General features: G+C 44.0%; 1 protein-coding gene across 30 annotated transcripts in view; it reads right to left on the reverse strand.

Annotated features, from left to right (window-relative positions):
* Nucleotides 1–3,168: 3,168 nt before the first annotated feature.
* Nucleotides 3,169–25,013, reverse strand: part of IHO1 (interactor of HORMAD1 1) — a 43,306-nt gene continuing 21,461 nt past the window's right edge. For 4 of the 30 annotated variants that reach the window (XM_065552820.1, XM_065552821.1, XM_065552823.1 and 1 more), the window contains exons 3-8: nt 22,916–23,090; nt 14,734–14,891; nt 12,074–12,122; nt 9,377–9,464; nt 6,675–6,778; nt 3,169–5,836 (exon numbers count right to left, since the gene is read on the reverse strand). In XM_065552820.1, the coding sequence (XP_065408892.1) occupies nt 4,511–5,836; nt 6,675–6,778; nt 9,377–9,464; nt 12,074–12,122; nt 14,734–14,891; nt 22,916–23,090 (1,900 nt within the window). In that variant the 3' untranslated portion in view covers nt 3,169–4,510. Of the gene's footprint in view, nt 5,837–6,674; nt 6,779–7,165; nt 7,263–9,065; nt 9,150–9,376; nt 9,465–10,153; nt 10,272–12,073; nt 14,892–19,845; nt 22,886–22,915; nt 23,091–23,191; nt 23,351–25,013 lie in introns of those variants that run through there. The other 26 variants (XM_065552826.1, XM_065552827.1, XM_065552829.1 and 23 more) reach the window with 21 other exon arrangements.

Raw genomic sequence — 25,013 nt, forward strand, 5'->3', positions numbered from 1 at the left:
ATTTAAAAGTGAGAGAAAAAATAGTAATAAACTGAAAGCTAAAACCTGATCTGTATAGAAATCCAGACACCGAGGACTGAGAAAAAAGAGGGGTAAACCCCAAGGTTTGCGCAGAGGTCGGAAGTACAAAATGAATGTTGAATTACAAAGACAACAACAACCCAAAACAAACAAAACCAGACTCTAAAGAAACTAAAAAAGTGAAGAACAACAATGAAGAATCCACAAGACACCGTCGCTGTGTAAAGGAGGGTAAAAAAATCATACTAGTAGAAATCATAGAAACGTAGGACTGGAAGGACCATAGTAGGTCATCTAGTCTAGGCCCCTGAACTGGAGCAGGACTGAGTACGCCCAGAATGTTAATGATTGGTTAAAAACCCATCTGATGTTTTCATACCGCAAAATGGAGTGTGGGATAAAGCCGCCTTTCTGTGCTCTCTGCCAGCAGGTCCATGCAGCCTCAGCCCTGCAGCTCAGCAACGCTGTCTTCCAACTCAACTGCAGGGATGCAACGGACGGCATGTCAAGCAAAACAGTCCAGCCAAGCCTGCCTCCTGGAGAAGATTCGTTTCCAGCATGTCTATATAACCGTTTGCCCACCCCTGCTGTAGTGAGTCTCTACTGAAGCGCTACGTTTCTTCGGGAGACAGAGCCCAAAGGTGTGTGTGCTGGAGCGCTGGGCAAAGCATGGACCAGTGAAATGGCCCCAGAGGAACCCTAAGCTGCAAAGCTGGGCCCAGCTGAGATTGGGGATTGGCTGGGGAGAGCTAAAGGCTCATTAGCCCAGAAAGCAGAGCCGGCCCGGGAAGGAAGCCCTCAGTGGGAGGCGGTGACATGGGAAGTTTTACAATGGGGGTGCGGAGAGCCACTGAACCAAACTGCAACCCCTAGGTATGATGGAAACCACCTCCAGGCGGGGGTGTCGCCGCCCCCCCAGCACCCCTGGCAGGAGGGGATAGACTGGCAGGCTTTTGGGAGACCTCGCTCAGGGGGAAGATCCTCCGTGACAGAGTGAGCTCAGGCGCCGACTGTCATTTCCTTGGGGTGCTCGACTCCCGCTCCACCCCAGGCCCCGCCCACTGCACCCCTTCCCCCAAGGCCCCACCCCCACCCCACCTCTTCCCACCCCCTCCCCCGAGCAGAGCCCACCCTCGCTCCGCCCCCTTGCCCGCCACGCCTCCTGTACGGCGCTGAACAGTGATTGCAGCGGGCAGGAGGCGCTGGGAGGGAGGGGGGGGGGGAGCTGGTCGGCGGGGCCGCCAGTGGGTGCTGAGCACTCGCTATTTGTTTCCCGGTGGGTGCCCCAGGGAGTTGGCACCTGTGCATATGTGTAATTACAGAGCTGCCCCGGCTGTAGGGGTGATGGGCAGAACGCTGTGAATCAATTGCTCTCCGAGCGCTTTGTGGCTAGGGAAGAGACGGGGCAGAAGGGGTCTCTTGGCTCTGACTCTCGGAAAGCCTCTCTCCTCCCCTTCCCCCAGCAGTCCCTTCCAGGGCCTGCTCTGCTTTCCGGGCTAATGGGTTAATTGGCCTGGTAGCTCTCTCAAGCCGTCCCCAATCTATCCGTTACGCACAGGGAAGTGTAACTGCTGATCCAGTGATCACACTGCTGAACTGAGGTGTAAATCCACCTCCAGGAGACACCCTGGAGCTAGTGCATCGCCCGTACATACCTACTGTCTGATCCGCACAAGTGCCGAGCGCTCCCGGCTGCCGCTGAGCTCGAGCTGTGATTTGAACATAGCCAGTGCCGAGTACACTGAGGAATGCAGCAAACACCCTCGATGATACTCACATGGTTTATAAAACGGCTCAGCAAGTTCTCCAATCTCATTTCCTCCTCCAGCTGCCGAGTGCCCTTCCAAGCACGGCATCCCTTCTCCAGGGGGATGTTAAATGGGTGGGGAGGCCAGTGGCGTCACAATTTGAGTATTGTCTAGGGCATTTGTTGCATTATAATGCCACACTACGCACCAGAAAAATCACATTGACTCTGCAACCTTAATGTTCCTTTAATCATCCAAAAGTTAGGAAATGCCAGTTTTAAATTTGCCTGTGTCACCTTAATCCAGCTGCTTTGTGCCTGTGCATATAAAACCGTTTTGAATTACACGATCACATCCTATTTATCCCACCGGGACCCTGCCTCATTCAGTGCCCAGGATGGACGTGCTCACTGAATGAGGGAGAGCTTTGCAGTGTGTCTGTTAGCTAATGACCCTCTTCTGTTTTCTGTTTTTCAGATCTTGGGTGTGTGGAGATGCTGGAGCAGCAGGTGGACAGCCATGGCAATCCCGAATCCCTGAGGCAGAAAGGAAGTGTCTTAATCTACATGCTATTACAGTTATATTTTATTGTCCTTTTTTGGGCCCTTTTAATCTGAGTGTTAGGGCACCTGAGAGCACCTGAGTACTACCTCCGATGCTGCCACACCTGGAGGAGGAAGGTGTTGGGGCGGAGATGACTGCTGCTTGACAGATGATAGAGGTAATGCTCTAGGAGTCAAAGCCATCCCTGAAGAGTGCAGAGGCATTGTGGGATTACACTGGGAAGGACAACGGATTTAGTGCAGCTGGTCTGCACCGCAGCAGTGAAGACTGACCACCACCACGTCAGCCTCACTCAGAGTAAACTGAATCCTAGGGTAGTGCGACTGTCTGTTTGGTAGCAATGGTGTCTGTGGATATGTGTCCTCCGCCCCTGCCGGTGTGACTTCACACATATGGTGTGTGCTAAGTCACGTTGCGTGGAGGTTGCCATTTAATTTCTGTATAAAATGGTGCCCTCGCATGTACGGTGCGTATGACCGCAAGGTGTGCATTCCCACCCACTACAGCACTCGCATCTTGGAGACTCGCTTAATCTTGTGTGTTGCTGTCACTCTCTGAGACACACTGATTGAAAATGTCACCTGTCATGTTCACCAAAGAGCATTAACACAGAATCTGACATTACAGAGTTATAAAAAGTGATGTTATCCCTCTTCGTTAAATATCAGGCAAGCTGTGTAAAACTAATTATCCCAATTATATCATCTGTAGGAGACAAACTAGCTAAACAGCATCTGTCTGTTAACCCACAGCACTACAAGCATACGAGCCTATCCCCTGAAATCATTACACAGAAATTTGACATTCGTGAAGAAATGGACTTGATAATCAAGCAATAGATAAACAAGGTCTTTTTATTCTGGAATGACAAAATGAGGCCATTTATATTCATGACAGCAGATCTCTTTCCTATGTATTGAAGTGTTTCATTTGTCAGAGCAAACCTGATTCTGAAATCAAACCAAATAAAATTTTGAAGTGATCAAAACTTAAACTCGAGGCTTGATGTCTTTCTAAAGGAGCTGCTGTAGTTCCATCAAGCTATGAGCTTGAGGCAGGATTCCCCGGGTGAAATTCTATGGCCTGTGTCATGCTGGAGCTCAGAACTGGTGACTCTAATGGTCCCTTCTGACCTTAAAACCTATGAATTTGGAATCACTGTTAATCAGAAATACTTAGGTCTTTTAAACGAAAACAGACAAAACCAATGGCCTTTCTTGGCATTTTGTTTTATGGGTGTCACCTTTCTAGGCTTTTCTTTGAGGCCCTAATACACTAGAAACACATAAGATGAAGTTCTTGATTAGCTAAGAGATGCAGATGAGAAAAAAAATGAGACTGAAATTGAAGCAAGTGACCAGAGAAAGAAGCTGAAAGGAGAAGAAATGCTGTATTTGGTGAACCCAACAAGATATTAGGGTTTTTTTTCCCCACACAAAAGGTACATTTACCCAGAATAGGGCAAAAGACCTGGGGCTAATCTTAACTGTGTGAAGTCAATCATAAGAATCCCCATTTGTTTCAGTGGGACCAGGATTCAGTCCCTTAACCATCTGAACCACTCTAAAGAGAGAGAACGAAAAACTGGAATTAAACCCCTAGGCTACAGACACTGTATTACACGTCTTTAAAAGTTTTAAATAGATTCCACTTCTAGATATAGTAACAACAGACTCAGCTGTGTTTCTGTGCCCCGTAGCCTGCTAGCAGGGTTCGCGCTAGTGGAAATTTAGGCAAGCATCACAGATCCTCTTCTGCTAAGCAAAGATGACAGCAATTAGAGAACAATGGCATTTCTGCTAAGAGCAGGGAGACACCAAAATATAAAAATAATAAGGAGCACGACAGCTTTCCCAGGTGAATGGGAATCCTTGCCCCAGGCCTCATTCCTGGACAGAATACAGCAACATATTATCATTTACAATATGCAAAACTTGCCAATGACATTTCAACATAGTTTAGGTCTGAGTACATCTTGTATATTGCCAGAGGGGGCTGCCATGTGTATGAAAAAGCCTTATCCCTCCATACAGGGCTCCAAGGTGCCACATGCTGTTATGTGCCATGTCTAAAGAGTGACAGAACTTGAGAAATTAAAAAGCCAACAGACCTAAAGAAAAAAACTGATTGAACCAGCCACACTTCTGTTATACATTGGGAAAATCAAACTGAAAATGTCAATCAGAATAATCACTATCAAAAACTAAGGAGCAAAATGTATTCTTATGCTGGGCAGGGGCGAAAGACAGACACAACTTATTAGAAGCCATGGTGGTTGGGGGACTGAACCAGCTCATCTGTTTTTCACCCTTGATGTCACTCTCCCTGGGAGAGCAATCCCAGAAACAGAGAGTCCCTTTGGTATTGCAAATATCCACTCTCCTCTTATTTTCCAAGATTCCCTTTCTCTTGGCTGCAAGCCGCTCCAGGTTTTCATCGGAGTGGAGCACTGGCAAGGAGTTTTCTTTCTTCCTGTGTTGGGCCCTGCTTAGCCTTTGGTGGCTGGGAGCTGAAGACCCTGGGCCAGAGTTCTCTGAATGAAGCGTAACTGTATCTATGGGAGAGTAATTTTTTCTGGAATCCTCCGACTCCATCCAACTGCTGGTCATTTTTTTCTTCAGACCACTGTCAGGACACTTGGAAAGGTCTCCTTTTTTCTTAGCAATGTACATTCTTTTCCTCGCTGTTAATTTACTCCGGCAGGGTTTTTTGGACTTTTCTTTTTTTAGTTTGTTTCCTACAACTGTGATATGCATCATGTTGTCTGTGGCAAAGTCTATGTCTCTTTGTCCAGCCATATTGTTTTGTACAGGAGGTTGGCAAAGTTGGCTCTGATTTTGTTGTGAAGGAGTCACAGTTTTGATTCCCTTAGAGTCTTTCCCGATTACCGTCCTCAGTGGTGTGGCTTGAGGTATTTCTTGAGTAAGCAGCTGATGTTTCTCATGACTATCCCAAGAAACGTCAGTGTTGGAGCAGCAGGCACAAGATGGATTGTTAGCAGAGAGTTGCTTTTCTAAAGCAGACTTCATCTCTTGAATAGTCATGTTTTCTTTGCCTTGTAAAGCTGTAGTAGTGAGATTAACCTCCCTTCCAGCAACTGTGTTTAAATCAGTCCTGTTTGTATCATCTTTAGCTATGTGATTCTTCATATGGGAATCTCCAGGTCTATTTGCCATTGTCATGGAGCGTGGCTGAGTCTGAAAGGAACTTGTTCTGCAAACCCTCGTGGTCTGATAGCACTGACAGCACGTTTTCTCCTGACTGATGAGATAGAGGTCCTGTAATATATCTGGAGAGGTCTGGGATGCGTTATCCTTTATGCAACTGGGAAATCTGGAAGTGGAAATGAATGTCTGCAGTTCAGCTAAGATGTTGGGGAACGGTAGGTCATTTAACTGTTCACATAGCTTCTGATGTTGCTTATTCTGCTGAGATGTTAGTAGTTCCAGACTCTCCTTCAGTAACTGTAAGTTGGATTTCACATCTAAAATCTCCATATCTTTCTGGGGAAAGAAGTCAGCAGAGTAGAAATTAGGCAATAAATACTGAAAACTCCAACAGTAACATTCAAACCAAAACCCCTTTAGTATCTTAGATGGTCCACTTAGCTTTCATATCAACCCAAATATCAGCAGTCTGGATGTTTCAGTACAGAGCCATGTTTTCAAAAAGCAATATGGTGGTAACATTTATTTGGCTGGGTGAATTTCTAATTCATTGTGGTATCTCCCTATCTTCATGAAGACAACATACCACTTCCTCCTGTGGCTTATTGTTTGCCACAAACATACACTGCGGGGCCCTTCTGGGAATCCAGCTCCATCTAGGCAGCTTAAAGTCTGACATTTCAATCTTGCACCTTTATGACAAGTCATATTTTGCTCCCTCTAAGTCCCTTGTTCTCTCCCTGAGGCCCTGTCTGACCTGATTTTCCACGAGAAGCACACCCATCCCTTTTTATCGGAGACATAATGCACCAGCATTCTCCAAGCTGCCAGAAGCCAGGCCCTTCCAGAGCACAGCTCCCATAGCATTGGGAAATGGGGCCACCACCACGCTGATGGCACTCTGGGAGTGGCACCTGATATCCTGGCGAACAAAAGATCATGAACACCCCCCCAGTTTGGATCCCTGCAGGGCAGCGTAATGCATGATTACCAGACGGCAGAGTTAGCCTAGAATTAGCATTTCAATATACATATTTTCCTCTATTAGAATGGTAACTTTCATCTTCATAACCTATCGTAGGAAGGCATAATCTAATATTTCATTAGTATTTTTTAAGAAACGGGAGAAATTCAGGACCCAGATTCAGCACATCAGATGAATTGTTGAACTTACAGCTGCAAGTCTCCTCTCCATCTCCAGTAATATCGGCTCAATTTGGCTTTTGTCTGTTAGAGCATTCAGCACTGATTCATAGTGGGATTGAACAGTCTCTTGCACTAAACAAGGAAATCAATAAAAACTGCATTTACTCTTTAATTTGTAAATATGAATAAAATAGTGCTTGATTCTTCCCCGCGGGGTTTGAATGAAATGCTTTGCTGTGCTACACAATCATAGTGACTGGCCAGCTGAAATCTTCTGGGTCACCAATCTAGGATATAAAGTAGTTTCCCCCACACAACAATAATTAGTCTTAACATAATCACCACTATTACTAATGCCTAATACATGCCAAAGCAAAGTAAGTGTGCAGATGAAAAATCCTATACAAACTTATATCAAAACTGGAGCACATGACTTATGAGGAGAGGCTGAGGGAACTGGGGTTATTTAGTCTGCAGAAGAGAAGAGTGAGAGAGGATTTGATAGCAGCCTTCAATTACCTGAAGGGGGGTTCCAAAGAGGATGGAGCTCGGCTGGTCTCAGTGGTGGCAGATGACAGAACAAGGAGCAATGGTCTCAAGTTGCAGTGGGGGAGGTCTAGGTTGGATATTAGGATAAACTTTTTCACTAGGAGGGTGGTGAAGCACTGGAATGGGTTACCTAGGGAGGTGGTGGAATCTCTTTCCTTAGAGGGTTTTAAGGCCCGGCTTGACAAAGCCCTGGCTGGGATGATTTAGCTTTGAGCAGGGGGTTGGACTAGATGACCTCCTGAGGTCTCTTCCAACCCTGATATTCTATGATTAGCTTGTAGCCCCTAGTGTCTTTAGCCCATAGACCCAAAGGTTTTCTCTCTGACTTTTCCAAGGGTCATACTGTAGTCACAGGCTACTGATTGGCTTTCTTGCTCTTTACCTCTGCTTCTCCCATTGTTCTTGTCTGATCTCAGTTTCTGAGTGTTCTCACCCCCCCCCCCCCATCCTGTCAACACCCAGTGGAACCCTCTGCCCACCCGATGCTAATTTCTGGGCAGACTCTTGTAGGCCTTTGTTGAAAGTGTGGCCCCTTAGCGGTCTCTTACAGCTAACTTAACTGACGCACACATCAGTTTGAACAATGTTTTAACTCAACCCATAACAAGGTTTCACCCAGTTCATGACAATATATTAAAGAAATTATGGCTCTGTAGAGGGTTAGGTCAAGAATTAACAATCAACCAGAGATGGGGCAACTAGTTCCTTTGTTAAACAACAAGGAACTCAGAGGACTGTGCCAGTCTTCACCCTGTCTGTTTGTATGACATGTCCCTTTCCCTTGCTCTTTCTTTTGCTTTTGGGATGGGGACTGCGTTTTTCCTTTGTGTATGGAATGTGCACACCATGTGATGTACACTTTCCTCATGTAAATAAATAATTTCAATCTTTCTAAAACCTTAGGTAAAACAGGTGTAGCATAGTCTGCTGCTCTGCATTACTCTAGGACTACCAGAAAAACAGAGAGCATGGAAAGAATTTCTATACAAGAGATACAGTGAGTGAGGCAAAGGCTCCTACAGAGCATTCCTATGTCATGGGCAGCTGGAGCCACTGAAAACATTAAGTTGTCAATGTAGTGGCAAGCTTTCTGGGCTGATACAATGGGCTGATTCTCATTTATACAAGGGCCCCTTCAGGGCTCCTTCCTATTACCAAAGCAATGTAAAAGGGTTTTAATGTAAACAAGAATCAAACCCACAGGTTTCCAGCTGGGCGAGCCAATGGACACTTCACTGTGTAAAGAATGAATTAGACTCTATCTCATTCACCTTTAGAGGGTCATAATGAAGAAGAGAGAGTGGCTTTCAGAACCCTGTCTTCCTTAATCCACTTTTTGCTACACAGTAAATGAAGCAGGGCTCCTACAAAGCCATGCTACACCCAATGCAAAATCTTTACTACACTTTAACTTTCTAGTATGTAACAAAGCTAGCCTCCCAGGCACACCCAGTGGAACACAGGCCTCTTTGGAACATTGTCAGGTTGTTTGTTATAAATACTGCTAGCATTAAAAACTACTGCATGATCACAAAGTGTGACTTTTCAAAGGCTCAGAGCTCAGCCAAATCGTACCGAATTTTCTCTGGAACATTCCAAAGCACTCTTCCTTCTGAAGACTTTCTACTTCCAACCACTTCAGGGCTAGATATATTCAAATAGGGCTGTAAACATTTTTCTTATAATGGGGAAAGTATATTTTCATTTGCCTCACACTCAAAAATGACTACAATTTCCTCCTCAAACTTAAAAAAAACCCCAAAACTTCAAGCAGAGACTAGGCCTGGAAATTTTAATTCTGGTACATGAAAAGTTTGAGAAAGCTGTGAAAACCTGAAAATGGGTGCTCAGAATTAAATATTCAGATAACCTTAATTATACGGGTCATTAGTGCTCCAAGTATTCTAATAACTGTCATCATCTACACAGAGCCAAAGATGCGCATAGTGGTTGTCTGTTGGAAAAAAAACAACATTTCAGAACTCTGCTTGACACAGCAATAAACAACGTGCAGGGATGGCAAATATTGGTAAGGGAAAGATCATGAGTGTAGACAAACCCATGAGCTTATATGGTGTGAGAGTGTACTACTAGTCTTATCTCCCAGCTTGGAGAAAACACACTAACTTCGGCAGTTTGACAATGTCCTCTGCTATTAACAGAAATATAGCAAATGCTTACAGGTCTTAGAAACGGCTTCCAAGCCATCCAAAATGGATTTATTTCTTGAATCCAAACTTTCTTCAAACTTGTCCAAGCATGTTTGCAACTGCAAAAACCAAAACAAATAAGAAAATTCATAGTCTGTCATCTATTCACTTGCATTACAGTATTTGCAATAAATTGTGAAAACTGAATGGAATTGCATCAAAAAGCAGTATTTATTTACAGTTTAAAATATTGTAATTCAAAAAGGCAAACACTGTATTAAACTAAAAATAAAATTAATGCACTACAATATTTCTAACCTTTATTTTGGACTTTGTAGCTAATTCATTCATTTAATTGTATTATCTATTGTTATGGTTCACTCAAATGTCATTTCATATGTAATCAGTGTGTGATTAATAGATTTAAATTGTAGGATTATAGGAGTATAAGACTGACAAGTATTTAGGAGTGATGAGTGTGTATGAGGTATATAAGTAAAGCAAGGCTGTAACGCAAGGCCTACAGGTTAAGACCTGTAAGATTTCAATTTAGTCAAACTAGGCCTCAAGCTTAAGGAGACTTGACATGAGTGGATGTCGTAAGACTGACCCTATGCCAATAAAACCATAAGATTACTGTAAAAGATGTGCCAGTAGGTAATATTACAGGAAAATAAGCCACAATGTATCTGTTCAGACCGCAAGACACCTGATTGTAACATCACAGAAAATTTTGTTCTGACTGCAGGTTACCATGGGAACATGTTTACGTAAATGTTAATAAGAAAAAGGGGAATTAATAAACAACCTCTGAAAAGCAGGGTACCCCAAAATTCATGGGATGTGGAAGTGCAGATATGGAAAAAGAGGTTGGTGTCACGCTGTCTGGAGTGGCTCACGACCATGAGTGACTACCTCAGGGCAAGCTGTCAAAAACAAGACAGACACCCCAAATGGATGATGTGTACTATAATAAGATTTCACCAAGCCAGTACGAAATGTGAACTCCTGGATCACTCCAACAGTCTTACCTTGGAGTCACAGAGAGTCCCCTTAGACTCTCCAGTCTATCTCGCCACCCAAATTGGAGTTAGTGATAGTCTCTTATACCCAAAATCATAAATATTCCAGGTTATGCCCAGTCCCAAGAGACCACTCACTCACTCAGGCCAAGTTGCATTCTAGATCTCACACCAGAGACAACACTGCCAGCCAATTCTCTAGTAAGCTAACTATAGATTTATTAGCTAAGAAAAGGAAATGAGAGCTATTGAGAGGTTAAAGTAGGTAAAATATATGTACAGGTGAGTCACAGTGTACAATTCCAAATGGTGGCAGAGATATAAAACTTCCAATTTCCCAAAAGCCTTTTCAGAATACCCAGATTGTCTCTTAGGATCTCTGCTTTGCACCTGGTACCCTTCCCTGTAAGAGCCTAAACAGTCTAGAAATGCAGGATCTTTCCCTGAATTCATAACTTATAGCTTCTTCTCACAGAAAACAAGCTGACAGGGTCACCACGCATGTGGCCTCTTTCTTTGGTTGGTGGAGAGACAGGAGTCCATTTAGAGTCTTTGATCTCTGATATTCATATACACAGGGCCGGCTCCAGGCACCAGCTTACCAGGCAGGTGCTTGGGGCGGCCACTTCGGAGAGGGGCGGCACGTCCAGCTGTTCGGCGGCAATTCGATGGACTGTCCCTCACTCCCACTCGGAGTGAAGGATCTCCCGCCGAATTGCCACCGCAGATCGCGGTCGTGATCGCGGCTTTTTTGTTTTCTTTTTGTTTTGTTCTGTTTGGCTGCTTGGGGCGGCCAAAACCCTGGAGCCAGCCCTGCATATACAATGACCACTAGCCTTCAAATGTGCATAAATTAGTGCTAAAGTTCTTCCTTTGCATTACACAAGGCTTCTTTCTCATTTGATGGGTTATTTCATTACCAGGGTATATACAATATAAACATTTGCTACTACATTATAACAGGATACATATAAATTAAAACAATACATGTAATATCCAATAGTTTTTATGAAGTTTAAACACCAAATACATTCTTATACAATTAACAATAATTTTAATCTATACTAATATACAAGTGAATTGGCCTGGTGCTTTGGCATGAGCTGGCACCTGTTTATGTAAATGTTAATAATATGTAAATAGGAAAAGGGGAACTAAGAGAACAATCTCTGGAAAGTGGGGCACCGCAAAATGTATGGGATATGGAAGTACAGATAGATAAACGGAGGTTGGAACCCCCATGCATATGCACAAGGTGTTACGTGTAGTCAGAACAACAAGCAGTTTCCTGATAGGGAGAGGGTGGGAAGACTCCAAGAGAAGACCTCAGCAGGAACTACCCTTCTATCATGACCACCTGTTGAGTGATCCACCAGACTCTATAATAGCTCTGGGTATGTGAGTATGAATATGGCATTGGCTATTGCCTGTGCTCTCTCAGGTTGCGTAGATGGGTATGTGCATGTAACTTATTATACAAACAAGATTTTTTGCTTGTAATTGTGTTTGTGGTCACTGTATTCATTCTTTGTGTGCTCTTCAGAGTCTCCCAATCTAAGAGAATTGTAAAGGGTAACTCACCCTATTGATCTGAAAACTGTAGTATCACAGGAGCTAAGCTCACTCCCTAGGGACACTACAGTTTAATGCAGAACCACAATTCAATTTTAGATAAAGGCTACAGCTTGGAATTTGGATTTACTTACCCCCTGAACGCTTTTTTTGACACTGGAAATAAAGGTGCTTAAAACTTCACTAAAATGGAAACACAGAGAGCATAAAATAGGTATGCAAACAATACTGAAACAATTAGAAATGAGGAAAGGTTATGGGGATCATGAGGCATGAAACATTGCAAGACATAATGTAGAATAAGAGACTGTCCTTCACCCCTTAAAATCACCTTAATTTCATTAGAAAAACCTCAATGGCCTTATCTCTGACAAAGATTTTTTAAAAATCCTCCCACTCTTGCTTTAGCACTGGTACAACTCCAGAGATGCTAGCAATGGTGGGAACTGTAGACTTGCTATTAGCATTTTTACCAATATGTTGTCAGCTCAGAATAGGACTACACAAGATGATGGTGAAATGCCTGCAGATGGTCTACACTAGAGCAGCAACAGTGCTAAAGCAATTGTAGGACAATTTCAGAAAATCTTCAGTGTAGACAAGGCCAGTGTCAGGAAGAACTGTAACAGAGGGTAACAAAGGCCTTTCATCTGAACGACTGAATGTGTTTTCTGTAAATTAATCTACCTCTTTGATGTGTGCTAGCCAATCAGAATTCATATTCTTTTCATGACTGACCCATCAAGGGCAAAATGCAAAGACTGTTGCTAAGCAAAGAGCTACCCTGTCTCCCTTTCAGAGGATTCAGATCACTTTGGATTGATCATCTATGGACTCAAACTGCAGCATCGAAAAGGGCAGGGGAGGCAGAGTCTAGTAACCTATGGGTAGGCAGGTGCACTGAAATATTTCTATTGCTAGGGAAAAGAGGAGGGTCCTTGCAATAGTCAAACTGGTGGAGATACAACTTGATACATTATCATATTTAACTTTACAATGGTGATGATTATTACTATAAAATTGTCTAATTCTTGGAGTGAGCTTTCCCCTTGCAATATATACACAACTCTCCATCACTTGTTGAAGTCCCACTGGGGACATTACCCCTCCCTCTCCCTCTCCCTGCACTGAGAGGTTCAGCAAGGAGCTCACTCGGGTACTAGGTTGATAGGTGGGTGCTATGTTAAAACCTAAAATAGATTAGGTAGAATCTTTACAGGCCTTCCTTTTGTTTGCCTAGTTATTTCTCTTTCTAACAAAAGTGATCTAGAAACGTGATGAAAACATTGTTCCAAAATTGGTTCCCTTTGATAGCAAACGTCTCCTACTGCAATGAGAGGCTGAAGAACTGATCGCATACAATACACTCCAGGAGCGTAGTTACACTGATTGAAGGAAGGCTGGACTTCAGGACACATTTTACTACCATGGACATGCTAGAATGATTTGAAAACCATGAATTGACAATGTTACTGTGGCCTTGATTTTGCCAAGTTTCTGAGTTTAAATAAGGCTGCAAGTCTATTGTGGGATCACTTCACTTTACAAATTACAACACTTCTTTAAAAACACTTGGACAGATACTGTACTTACCAGAACATATTCTCTCCTCTGAGAGAGATAATTATACTTACCTGTAATTCAACTCACTGGCTGACTATAGCCAAGAAGGAACTGACTAGAAGGTTCTGGCGGCTGAGGTAGTGGCAGCGAGTACTGTGCAATTGGGCAATAAAGGGAAGGCTCATGCATTATCCACCACTGTTTCAGAGGATCCAAAAACTTTGAGCCAAGGGTGGCTTGCACTGGGCGGTGTGACCCAAGAGTAATAATGCTGTACAGATGGCATCTTTTAAAAAATATTTTCTTTGGAACTTATGGAAAACCAAAACTGATTCACAGAATAAACAAAACAGAATTCAGAACTTTGCCTAAACATTTAAAATTCAATATTTGCACATCCCTTTATTCACATATATACAATTCTTACTCTCACTTAATAGGAACTAGAATGTCAAATTTTATATTATCAGAGACCTTTAAAAATATCTCAGGAGAAAGTCAGTGACATACACAATCTGATTTGATTAAAGGCTTTCCTAGGACTCATTTTTCATATTTTCTCATTTTTTAATGAAATACACAGAGCTAGGAATTATTTCTCAGCCTTTGGAGAACTTGTCATTCTTTGTACTGGAGACTGAAGCCCTTACTTTGCTCAACAAAACCTGATAGGATTAGCATGTACCTGAGCTAATTAGTATATGATAAAGAGCTTATTAGGAAATGAAGGTGGTCTCAGCAGAAAATACAGCTCTAATCATCTTGCATACAAAATAAAAATGATATAGGTGTAAATTTTTAAATATGTAATTATATTCCTATGCAGTTCAACACAAATGTCCCTAGCAATCTCCTTCTTTATTCTATATGTAAATGCTGATGTAGCGAGCCCTTTGATCTCTCACAACACAATTCTTTGAATTTAGAGAAAATGGGTTTTCATGGGGAATCTGCACAGAATAAAATCTGCTGATAAGATAAAGAAAGATGAAGGTAACTTCAGGTAAAATCTTTACAGTTCCTTATGGTTCATTGACAGAAGTGTTATATAAATCTACATTGTAAGTACAACACTCTCTCAGCCTGTGACGTCCTCCAATCAGAGAACATCTCCAAACATAAATGACACCTTTCCGGCAGGAATGTGCAGCTTGGACATATTACTGGTTGGTTTTGCTTTGAGAATGCCAGCTGCCTTCGTCATCACAGTCTGCGATGGATTCTTGCATACCTGTCATGTTTCTCCTTTATTTTTTTCTTATTCACTTCAAACTGCTCCAAGACATTCTTGAGCTTTCCAACACCAAAATCAAATGAACCCTTTTCCTTTTCATCGCCACCAAACAACTGAGGTTTTGTCTGGTACTTCGTAAAAATACTGGGCTCACTCTGTTGTGTGAAAAAGGAAAAAATGACAATATTTAAGGTACAAAAATATTCAGAACATTAATTAGAAAAAACATTCATGCACCAAGTTCTCTGCAGACCGTGGGGCACCACAGTGACTGGGTGTGACAGGTTGGATTGGACAGACAGATTAAGAATTTAATGAGATTCTTGGTTCACATGCAGTAGCTACATCAACTTCCTGCAGAAGGGAATGAAGGCTGGCTGTATTCCCATCAGACTAAAGCAGGTGAAACTTTACTTAGATTGTATTTTATAAAAAGAAAGCTTCCCGTATTTTGCTCCATGTAGTGCGCTGTATTGGTTGCTGTTGCCAAACACACCAGATATGTCCAAGGAAATAACGTATGCTGCACGGCTGGACAGTAGAGGCTTGAAATGATGAAAGCACAGCAAGTTCAGGGGAGGAAAAGCAGTGAAAGAATTCAAGTTCTCACAGTGAGATATGCTATAAATTATTTAACTTAAATAGCCGATGCTGAGCTTCCCACTAAATGACAACATTTTGCTCGCATGTAAACATCACTGGAAGCCAGTTTTTAATATGCTTCAATATGGGTTTGAGGACAAGATTTTTAATGTTTAATATTTAAGCAGCAAAAACCTCCCTCTCATCCTACAAACTTTCCAAACACTATGCTGAGCAAAATGGAATCAACTTTCCCTTAAATTTTAAATTTAATCTGAATGCAAATCACACCAAATTGCCCTCTTTCATCTTGAAGAGAGAATTTCCTTTTCCATGTGGGTGAAAACCTGCTGCAGTCAATGGAGGGAGACTTCAGCAAACTGCAGAGGGGTCAGAAAGAGGCTAGAAGACTTTTCATTCTGTCTGCTCTAGCCACGAACAGCTGGGTGGACCACCAAAATGGTTTTCTCCTCTCTATATAGGACACCAGTGCTTGTCTAATGTCCAATATGTGTAGCTGTTGCTTGTCTCTATTTGCATGTAGTTTTGAGTAAAATACAGGTAAATACATTGATTGGTTGATGTCAAAACTTGAAGCTATTTTAGAGAGAAAACTCAGATAGGGCATAAGTACATCTCATCTTTAAAGAAGACAGTACACATGGTTCAGATGTTAGAGCACACAGCTCAGTGACCCTTCTGGCAGAAGTAATAGCTATTAAGAAAACCACCTTCCATTAAAGGTGTAGTAACGAGCATGTTGCTAAAGGCTTAAATGGTTCTCCCATAAATTGACAAGACCAAGGGGAAAAGGGTTTCCTTATTTGAAGGTACACCTTTACCCCTATATAATACAACCTGATATAACACGAATTCGGATATAACGCGGTAAAGCAGCGCTCCGTGGGGCGGGGCTGCGCACTCCGGCAGATCAAAGCAAGTTTGATATAACGCGGTTTCACCTATAACACGTAAGATTTTTTGGCTCCCGAGGACAGCATTATATCAGGGTAGAGGTGTACAACCTTTCCAGGCCCTTACAGAATCTGATTATCATACTGTGATGGGATCCCTGGGGTGCAACCTGAACTGTAGGACCACTGAGCCCTCCAAACCCTCCAGCCTGGACAATCCCTCTCACTGTGATGCTAACATCAAGCTACAAGCCTCTGGCATGCACTGTACTTACACAGCCATTCACAGGCAGGGACACACCCAACTGGCTTACATGAATGATCTCGCAGCCACTCATGAACCATCAACAGAGAGGCTCCAGCCAACCTCCCTTAGCTCCCAGCCTTGCACGCCAGAACTATCCCATCTTACACTGCTCAAGGCTCCCTTGGGCAGTGCAAGTTCATTAAGTAGTTCACCACTCAATGTGGAATAGACACACACAAACCTTTATAATCTGAACTGAGATCTCCCAAGCACTTCAACCAAAACCACACGATTTTAGGTAAAATATAAAACAGATTTATTAACTACAGAAAGATGGATTTGAAGTGATTATAAGTAGCAGGCATAGAGATTACAGTTGGTTTCTTAAGAAACAAAAATAAATGTGCATACTAAATTCTCACTTAGAGTAAACAAGATTTGAATCAAGCAGTGTCTCAACCTAACGAATGATACAAGCAGCTTACAGTTCCCCTGTACACAGACTGAACCACCTTCCAGTCTGGGACCAACCTTCCCCAGTTCAAAGTCTTTCTTCCAGACATTCTTCCGGGTGTTGAGATGGGGGAGGGGAAGAGGACATGTGATGATATCACTGCCCCTCTTTTATACTTTCTTCTAGCTGCTAGAAAGATCCTTGCTGTGACATGGGTTAGTCCACCTCCATGGTGTACATGCCTTCTCTGAGAAGCCTCGGGGATAGTGGACTTTTTTTTGATGGGCCATCAATCCCCGTATAGCTGGTGATGGCTACTCCTTGTTGCAACTCAAAGGCTGGCTGTGGGCGTTCCCAACCTCACAACATATTTCAGTAACATATATAGCAATACTTCATAACTTCACAAACAATGGTAGCTCATGCAATCCAACAGGATATTCATGTGAAGCAGATTAAGACTTTTAAAATGATACCGCACAAGGTATACTTTGTACAAAACATAGAATCATTTGATAGTGGTGAACATGAGGGCTCCAGGTTGCTACTTTGAAGTACAGAGTGTCACACATCTCCTTAGAAAAAAACAAAACCATTATCCACTCAAGGGTGGAAAGCTGATATTGCTGCCAGGTGAACCTTGCTGGAGGAAATTGCTAACGCTTGTGGTTTCAGGTGCAACAGATAGTCTAATATGCATTGGAGGGATAACTGCATCAGTGAGACTCCAGTTCGACAGCCAGATAGAGAATCACCTCCATTTGGACAGGTAGGCAGCCCTGGTAGAGGGCTTTCTGCTACTTAGCAAGACCTGGCAAACTTGCTCCGAGCAAGCCTCTCCCTGGGACTTAGCTATGGAGTTTGCAGGCCATTAAATGAAGGAATCGCAGGTTCAGGTGGAAAAGCAGACCATGGTTTTAGGAAATCAAATCTAGGTGCAAAAGGAGTGAAACTGGAGTTGCCACTGAGAGATCCAGAAGAGTGGAGAACGAGGGCTGCAGGGCCACACTTATGCTAATATATAACATGGGCATTATCCCGCTTGATCTTTTGTAGCACTCTGTTTAGGAGTGGGATTGGGGGAAAAGCATAATAAAACTTTCTTGTCCAGGTAGCAGGAAGGCGTCTGTGGTAGAGCCTGGACTGTGGTCTTGCATGGCTGATGGCATTTTCTGTTGGACTTGTTTGGAAATAAGTCTATTTGGGGAGTCCCTCGCTGCTGGAAAATGCATCTGGCTACATCTGGGCAGAGAGACCACTCGTGGTGACTTGAAAATGATCTGCTAGCTTGTTCTGCACCCTTGGAAGGTAAGAGGCCTCAAGGTTGATCAAATGGGCTATGCAAAATTCCCACAGGTGAATTGCTTCCTGACAATGGCGGGATGAGTGAGCTCCTTCCTGCCTGTTGAGGTAAAATATTGCTGTAAGAACAAGCAGGTTTCTCCCTCTGACATAAGGTAGGAAAGCCTGATAGGTGAGATTAATGCTCTGAGCTCTCTGACGTTGAAATGAAGAGTGAGATCCCTCAAGGACCACAGGCCCTGAGTTCGGAGGGGCCCCCAGTGAGCTCCCGACCCTAGAAATGATGTATCTGAGACCAGTGTCATTGAAGGCTGAGGGTGAAGGAAGGGAATGCCCGCACAGAACTGTGAGGGAGTTCAATCACCAACTCAATGAAATTAGAACCTGCAAAGCTACTGTGACCAGTGTCGAGATGATGGCAACGTGGCAAGTAAACTGAGGCCAGCCATGTCTGGAGGGGCCTGAGGTACAGCCTTGTGTTTTGTACTACATATGTGCACAAGGCCATGTGCCCCAGGAGCTTCAGACAGCTTTGAGCTGTTGTGATAGACATCAAGATTCATCCTATCACGAGAGATTGAATAGATTGGAATCTTCTACAGTCCCTATAAACTCTAGCCTCTGTACAGGGTAAAGTGTAGACTTGTCTGTGCTGATCAGCAGGCCTAGGTCTTTGAAGGTTGACTGGATGAGTCGAATGCTGGATATAACCTGAGCTTTGGACCAGCCCTTGACTAGCCAGTCGTTCAGGTAAGGGTAGACCTGCACTCCTACTCTTATCAGGAACGCTGCTACCATAGCCACACATTTTGTGAACCCCTGGGGAGCTGCAGACTGGCCGAACTGGTAATGTGAGTGCTTCATATGAACCTTAGAAACGTTCTGTGCCCTTAGTATATTGACACGTTAGTAGGCATCTCTTAAATCAAGGGCAGTGTACCAGTCTCCAGAATCCAGTGAGGGATTGATGGATGCCAGGACGACGATGCAAAACTATCTTTTTGAGATAATTGTTGAGCTAACGCAAGCTGAAAATAAGTCTGAGACTGCCCTTTGTTTTTGGGATTAGGAAATAACAGGAGTATAAAAATAAATAAAAATAATCAATTAATGGAGATATCCTATCTCCTAGAACTGGAAGGGACCTTGAAAGGGCATCCAGTTTGTGACAATGCGGTTCTGGCGGAACCCAACTGAGAGTGCCAACTCAGGACAGATTGCTCAAATAGGGCATTTACAGCCCAAGGCTGGGGTTTTTTCCACCTCTAAGGCAAACCAAACCAGCCAGACTAGGAGGACTTCGGTCTCACCCCCTGGCTAACCGCAAGTCTCACAAGCAATCTCCTTAGACACTCCAGTTTCCCAGTATTACCACCAGTGCCACTTGTTATGGGGACAAATGGTTATGAAAACTAATACCCCAGTAAAAGAAAAAGGTTCTCTTGATCCCAAAGGACCAAGCCCCAGACCCAGGTCAACATACAAATCAGATCTTACCCACAAATCACGCTGTTGCCAATCCTTTAGAATCTAAAATCTAAAGGTTTATTCATAAAAGGAAAAAGATAGAGATGAGAGTTAGAATTGGTTAAATGGAATCAATTACATACAGTAATGGTGAAGTTCTTGGTTCAGGCTTGCAGCAGCGATGGAATAAACTGCAGGTTCAAATCAAGTCTCTGGAACATCCCCAGCTGGGATGGGTCCTCAGTCCTTTGTTCAGAGCTTCAGCTTGTAGCAAAGTTCCTCCAGAGGTATGAAGCAGGATTGAAGACAAGATGGAGATGAGGCATCAGCCTTATATAGTCTTTTCCAGGTGTAAGAACACCTCTTTGTTCTTACTGTGGAAAATTACAGCAACATGGAGCCTGGAGTCACATGGGCCAGTCCCTGCATACTTTGCTGAGTTACAAGGCGTATCTGCCTTCTCTCAATGGGTCAATTGTATAGCTGATGGTCCTTAATGGGCCATCAAGCAGGCTAGGCCAAGCTAGCACCAGTTTGTCTGGGATGTCACCCAGCAGCATAGCACAAGTTTGAAACACAGACAGTATAGAGCCAATACCCACAACTTCAACTACAAAATTGATACACACATATAGACAGCATAATCATAACCCATACACCATAACCTTGTCTTAGACACCCCATTTGACCCCCTTTATACAAGATCTGGGTGCCACTACAGGACCTAGGTCGCAACACTGATCTATATGGTCCCAGATTATATCAATAACATCACACAGTCCAGCCCCCTGCCTTCACTAGCAGGACCAAGTACTGATTCTGCCCTAGATCCCTAAGTGGCCCTGCTTCCATATGAGGAGTGATTAATAAGACTGGGACTTTTCATCTTTGAAAAGAGATGACTAAGGGGAGATACAATAGAAGCCTATAAAATCATGACTGGTGTGGAGAAAGTAAATAAGGGAGTGTTATTTACTCATTCTCATAACACAAGAACTAGGGGTCACTCAATTAAATTAATAGGCAGCAGGTTTAAAACAAACAAAAGGAAGTATTTCTTCACACAACACACAGTCAACCTGTGGAACTCTTTGCCAGAGGATGTTGTGAACGCCAAGACTATAACAGGGTTAAAAAAAGAACTGGATAAATTCATGGAGGATAGGTCCATTATTGGCTATTAGCCAGGGTGGGCAGGGATGGTATCCCTAGCCCAGGGGTGTGCAAACTTTTTGGCCCAAGGGCCACATCTGGGTATGGAAATCGTATGGCAGGTCATGAATGCTCACAAAATTGGGGGTAGGGATGCAGGAGGGCATGAGGGCTCCGGCTGGGAGTGTGGGCTCTGGGGTGGGGCTGGGGATGAGGAGTTGGGAGTGCAGGAGGGTGCTCCGGGCTTGGACTGAGGGGTTCGGAGGGCGGGAGGGGGATCAGGGCTAGGGCAGGGGGTTGGGGCACAGGAGGGAGTTGGGAGCAGGCTCCGGGCGACGCTTACCTCAAGCAACTCCCAGAAACAGCAGCATGTCCACCCTCTGGCTCCTATGCGGAGGCGCGGCCAGGTGGCTCTGTGTGCTGCCCTGTGCACAGGTGCCACCCCTGCAGCTCCCATTGCTGCGGTTCCTGGCCAATGGGAGCTGTGGGGGTGGCGCTTAGGGTGGGGCCAGTGTGCGGAGCCCCCTGGTTGCCCCTATGCATAGGAGCCGGAGTGGGGATATGCTGCTGCTTCCAGGAACCGTGCGGAATGGGACAAGACCCCAACCCCGCTCCCCGGCTAGAGAGCTGGAGCGGTGTAAGCCCCAGACCCTGCTTCCTGGTGGGAGCTTGAGGGCCGGATTAAAACATCTGGAGGGCTGGATGTGGCCCCTGGGCCGCAGTTTGCCCACCTCTGCCCTAGCCTCTGTTTGCCAGAAGCTGGGAATGAGCGACAGGGAATAGGTCACTTGGTGATTCCCTGTTCATTCCCCCTGGGGCACTTGGCATGGGCTACTGTTGGCAGACAGGACACTGGGCTGGATGGACCTTTGGTCAGACCCAGTCTGGCCATTCTTATATACCTGCCTAGGTTCCACTGTCAACGGTACCAGCTTCTGTGGCGCCAAAGCAAAGGAGTGCTTTGACTAAGATTGCACTCTACTTTTAACCCCCTGCCTAGCAGACTTAGATACTGGGGATCTCCCCCTCTCGGCAGTCTGTTTCTTATGCCTCTTCTTAGGTGCTCTGGATGGTGAGTGGTGTTGGGATTCAGGCACAGTAGGAGGTGCACTCCTTACTGATCCTGCAGCACTTGGTGCTGAGTCTCACCAACCTGGCTCAGATGGAGGTCACAAGGCCGCCTCCATGAGTAGAAACTTTAGCCTGGCTTCATGATCTTTCTTTGTGTGAGACTTAAAGTCCCTGCAAGTTTGGCAATGCTTCCCCATAGGAGCTTCCCCAAGGCACTTTAAGCAACTTGAGTGGGGGTCGCCCACGGCAATAGCCTTATTGCAGGAAATTCAGGGCTTGAAGCCCTGTGACCAAGACATCCCTCGGCAGTAGGAATCGACTGAAACCCTCAGATGGGGTAACGCTTAACTAACTATACTGAAACACTGATACCTGTAATAACACAGTTCCAGCATCTTCCAGTTGCCAGATGCTGGGACTGGACAACAGGGGATGGATCAATTGATAATTGCCCTGTTCTGTTCATTCTCTTTGAAGCATCTGGGATGGGTCACCGTTGGAAGACAGGATACTGGGCTAAATAGACATTGGTCTGACCCATATGGCCATTCTTATGTTCTTACTAAACTATTTACAATAAAATACATGAGTACACCGTCTATTGAGAGCACTTGAAAGGAAGATGAACAGTTGCAGTTCCCCCTCACTTCCACCTTACCACCCAGGGACTGTCATGGGTGGTAAGGAGGAACTGAAGGGGCTCGGGGTCAGCTGCGCCCTTTATACTGGTGCCACTGATGCATGGCAGCAAAGGGTGTTCAAGCTGCCCTGACAGGTACCACTGATGGGAAAATTTCCAGCGACTGTGTATATTCACACCAAGAGTGGAATGCACATGTGCAATCACTTGAACAAGAAACTGTACAAACATTTAGGATGATATGAGCCCTACCCTGGAGAGCTTACAGTCTTTTGAATTAATTTTGAATTGTTAATACTTCCCCACAGGTAGTACAATGCTAGCTGAGAAACTCCAAGAGTCAAACTCACATCCTCAGAGTTCTGCTGGGAGCTTTTTTGTTGTCTTGACTGTGCACTGCATTCCAGGGGCACTGGTGCTGACTGTGAGTTCTCTGGACAGAACTGGGAACCAAAGAGGAACTGAGAGTCACTGAGGCTGGAGTAATCACTAGGAGCACTACTCCGACTGGATGATTTATTAGTCCTGAAATAATGTAGAGCAGAAAGGGAATGAACCTCAAGCAAAAATCATGACTAAGTAATGAAATAGCAAACTATTTCAGATAATACTGTAAGTCAGTTAACCTTCAAACGTTGTGTTACAGAAAGGAAGGAAGGATGGTTCTGTGGTTAGGACACATGCATGGGACTTGAGAGACCCAAGTACAATTTCCTGCCCTGCCACAGACTTCCTTTGTGACCCTGGGCAAGTCATTTAGCTTCTCTGCCTTGATTGTGTTTCATCTGTAAAATGGAAATAACAGTAATTCGCTATCTCATAAGAGTGTTGCAAGAATAAATACATAACAAAAATGGGAGGCAGAGTCTATGGTAATGATACCATACGTAAATCGAGATTAGCATGCATAAGAACAACACTGTACTGTATGGCTCTCCAACATTTTCATTCTGCAGTCCACTTCAGAAAATAGCCACTCATGATAACACACCTGTTCTACCAACCACCCAATCCTGCATTGTTGGTTATTAAACACATCCTAATGGACTACCGTCAGTCAGGGGCCTACAAACCAGTTTGAGAGTCACTCTTTTGTTTCCTGCTAAAAGCTGACAAACATTAATTGTTTACATTTACCCTGAATGAAGGATGGCTCTTATGCCCACCAGCTTCACAGAGACTTTACCCAACACCCAGCATAACAAAAGCATAATTCCATAGTCCCACACATTCTCCAGAAAACCTCATTCAGCCTCAAGTTGTGGACACTGATGCTATAAAGGTGCCACATAAGTACCTGGACAGATAGACTTTTCCACACATCCCTTTCCTTGGTCTTGCAATGGGAACACCCTTTTAAGGGGAATCCCTGAGGCAACCACTGGTTAGGGAAACACTGTCAGTGAGGTTTCAACAGAAGCATCTTGCCAGGGAGTGGGAAGGAGCTGCTAAGAACACAAGGCTGGCATGAAGGGACAGGGCCTCCACACAGATGGAATTGGCCTCTTGTTGTTCTACTATGGGAATTACAAGGTTTGAAGGTGGTTCCTGCAGGCTGCGTCTATGGGGAGCGACAGACCCTGTTCTACATTTCTGATGGAAAAATTTAAGAAAAATCTCCACAAGGAGAATCTTGAAATTTCCTCCTTTTCTCACTCCTGTAGATTTTCCTACAGGCAAGGCGCGGTAGGTGGGGGACAAGTGGGCTATTTCAGACAGCATTAAATATTGCATAGTTAGATCAGATGCAATCAGGGCCAAAATTCCACTATAGCTAGTCCCAAGCCTGGTTGAAAGAGGAGGAGTGTTGGAAGCCGGCTGTAAAACTTTGCCAAAGAAATGTATAAAATGAGTTCTTTATGCACCCTTTATGAAAACTAGGGCATTCTTCAGAAACAAAGTATAGCATCCTCATCTGAGTGTGACTGCATCTTTCTGGACAGATGCAGTCAAAGAAGAAAGTCCAGAAAATAGGCATATAGGGACATTAACTGGAGTTTTTTTCTCTTACTTAATTGGCCTCTCAGAGTTGGTAAGACAACTCCCACCTGTTCATGCTCTCTGTATGTGTGTATATATATATCTCCTCAATATATGTTCCACTCTATATGTATCCGAAGAAGTGGGTGTAGCCCACAAAAGCTTATGCTCTAATAAATTTGTTAGTCTCTAAAATGATACAAGTACTCCTGTTCTATTAACTGGAGAAAGTACAGAACTGGCTTAGATGTTGATGAAAAGGAAAATGTAGATTGCCTGCATCCAAGAATCCAAATGGAAGGTAGCAAAGGCAAGAGATAAAGAGAAGGCTATAAACTACTATACTATGGTACTTTGAATAAGAGAAATTGTGTTGGTCTAGTTTTACACAAAGTGATGTGGGAATGTGTAGTGGTTGTGGATAAGACAAGTGACAGGATAATTTTGGTGAAAATGGCCCCCTAAATA

Source organism: Chrysemys picta, chromosome 7 (assembly GCF_011386835.1).
Source record: "Chrysemys picta bellii isolate R12L10 chromosome 7, ASM1138683v2, whole genome shotgun sequence".
In the NCBI taxonomy this organism is placed as follows: domain Eukaryota; kingdom Metazoa; phylum Chordata; order Testudines; family Emydidae; genus Chrysemys; species Chrysemys picta.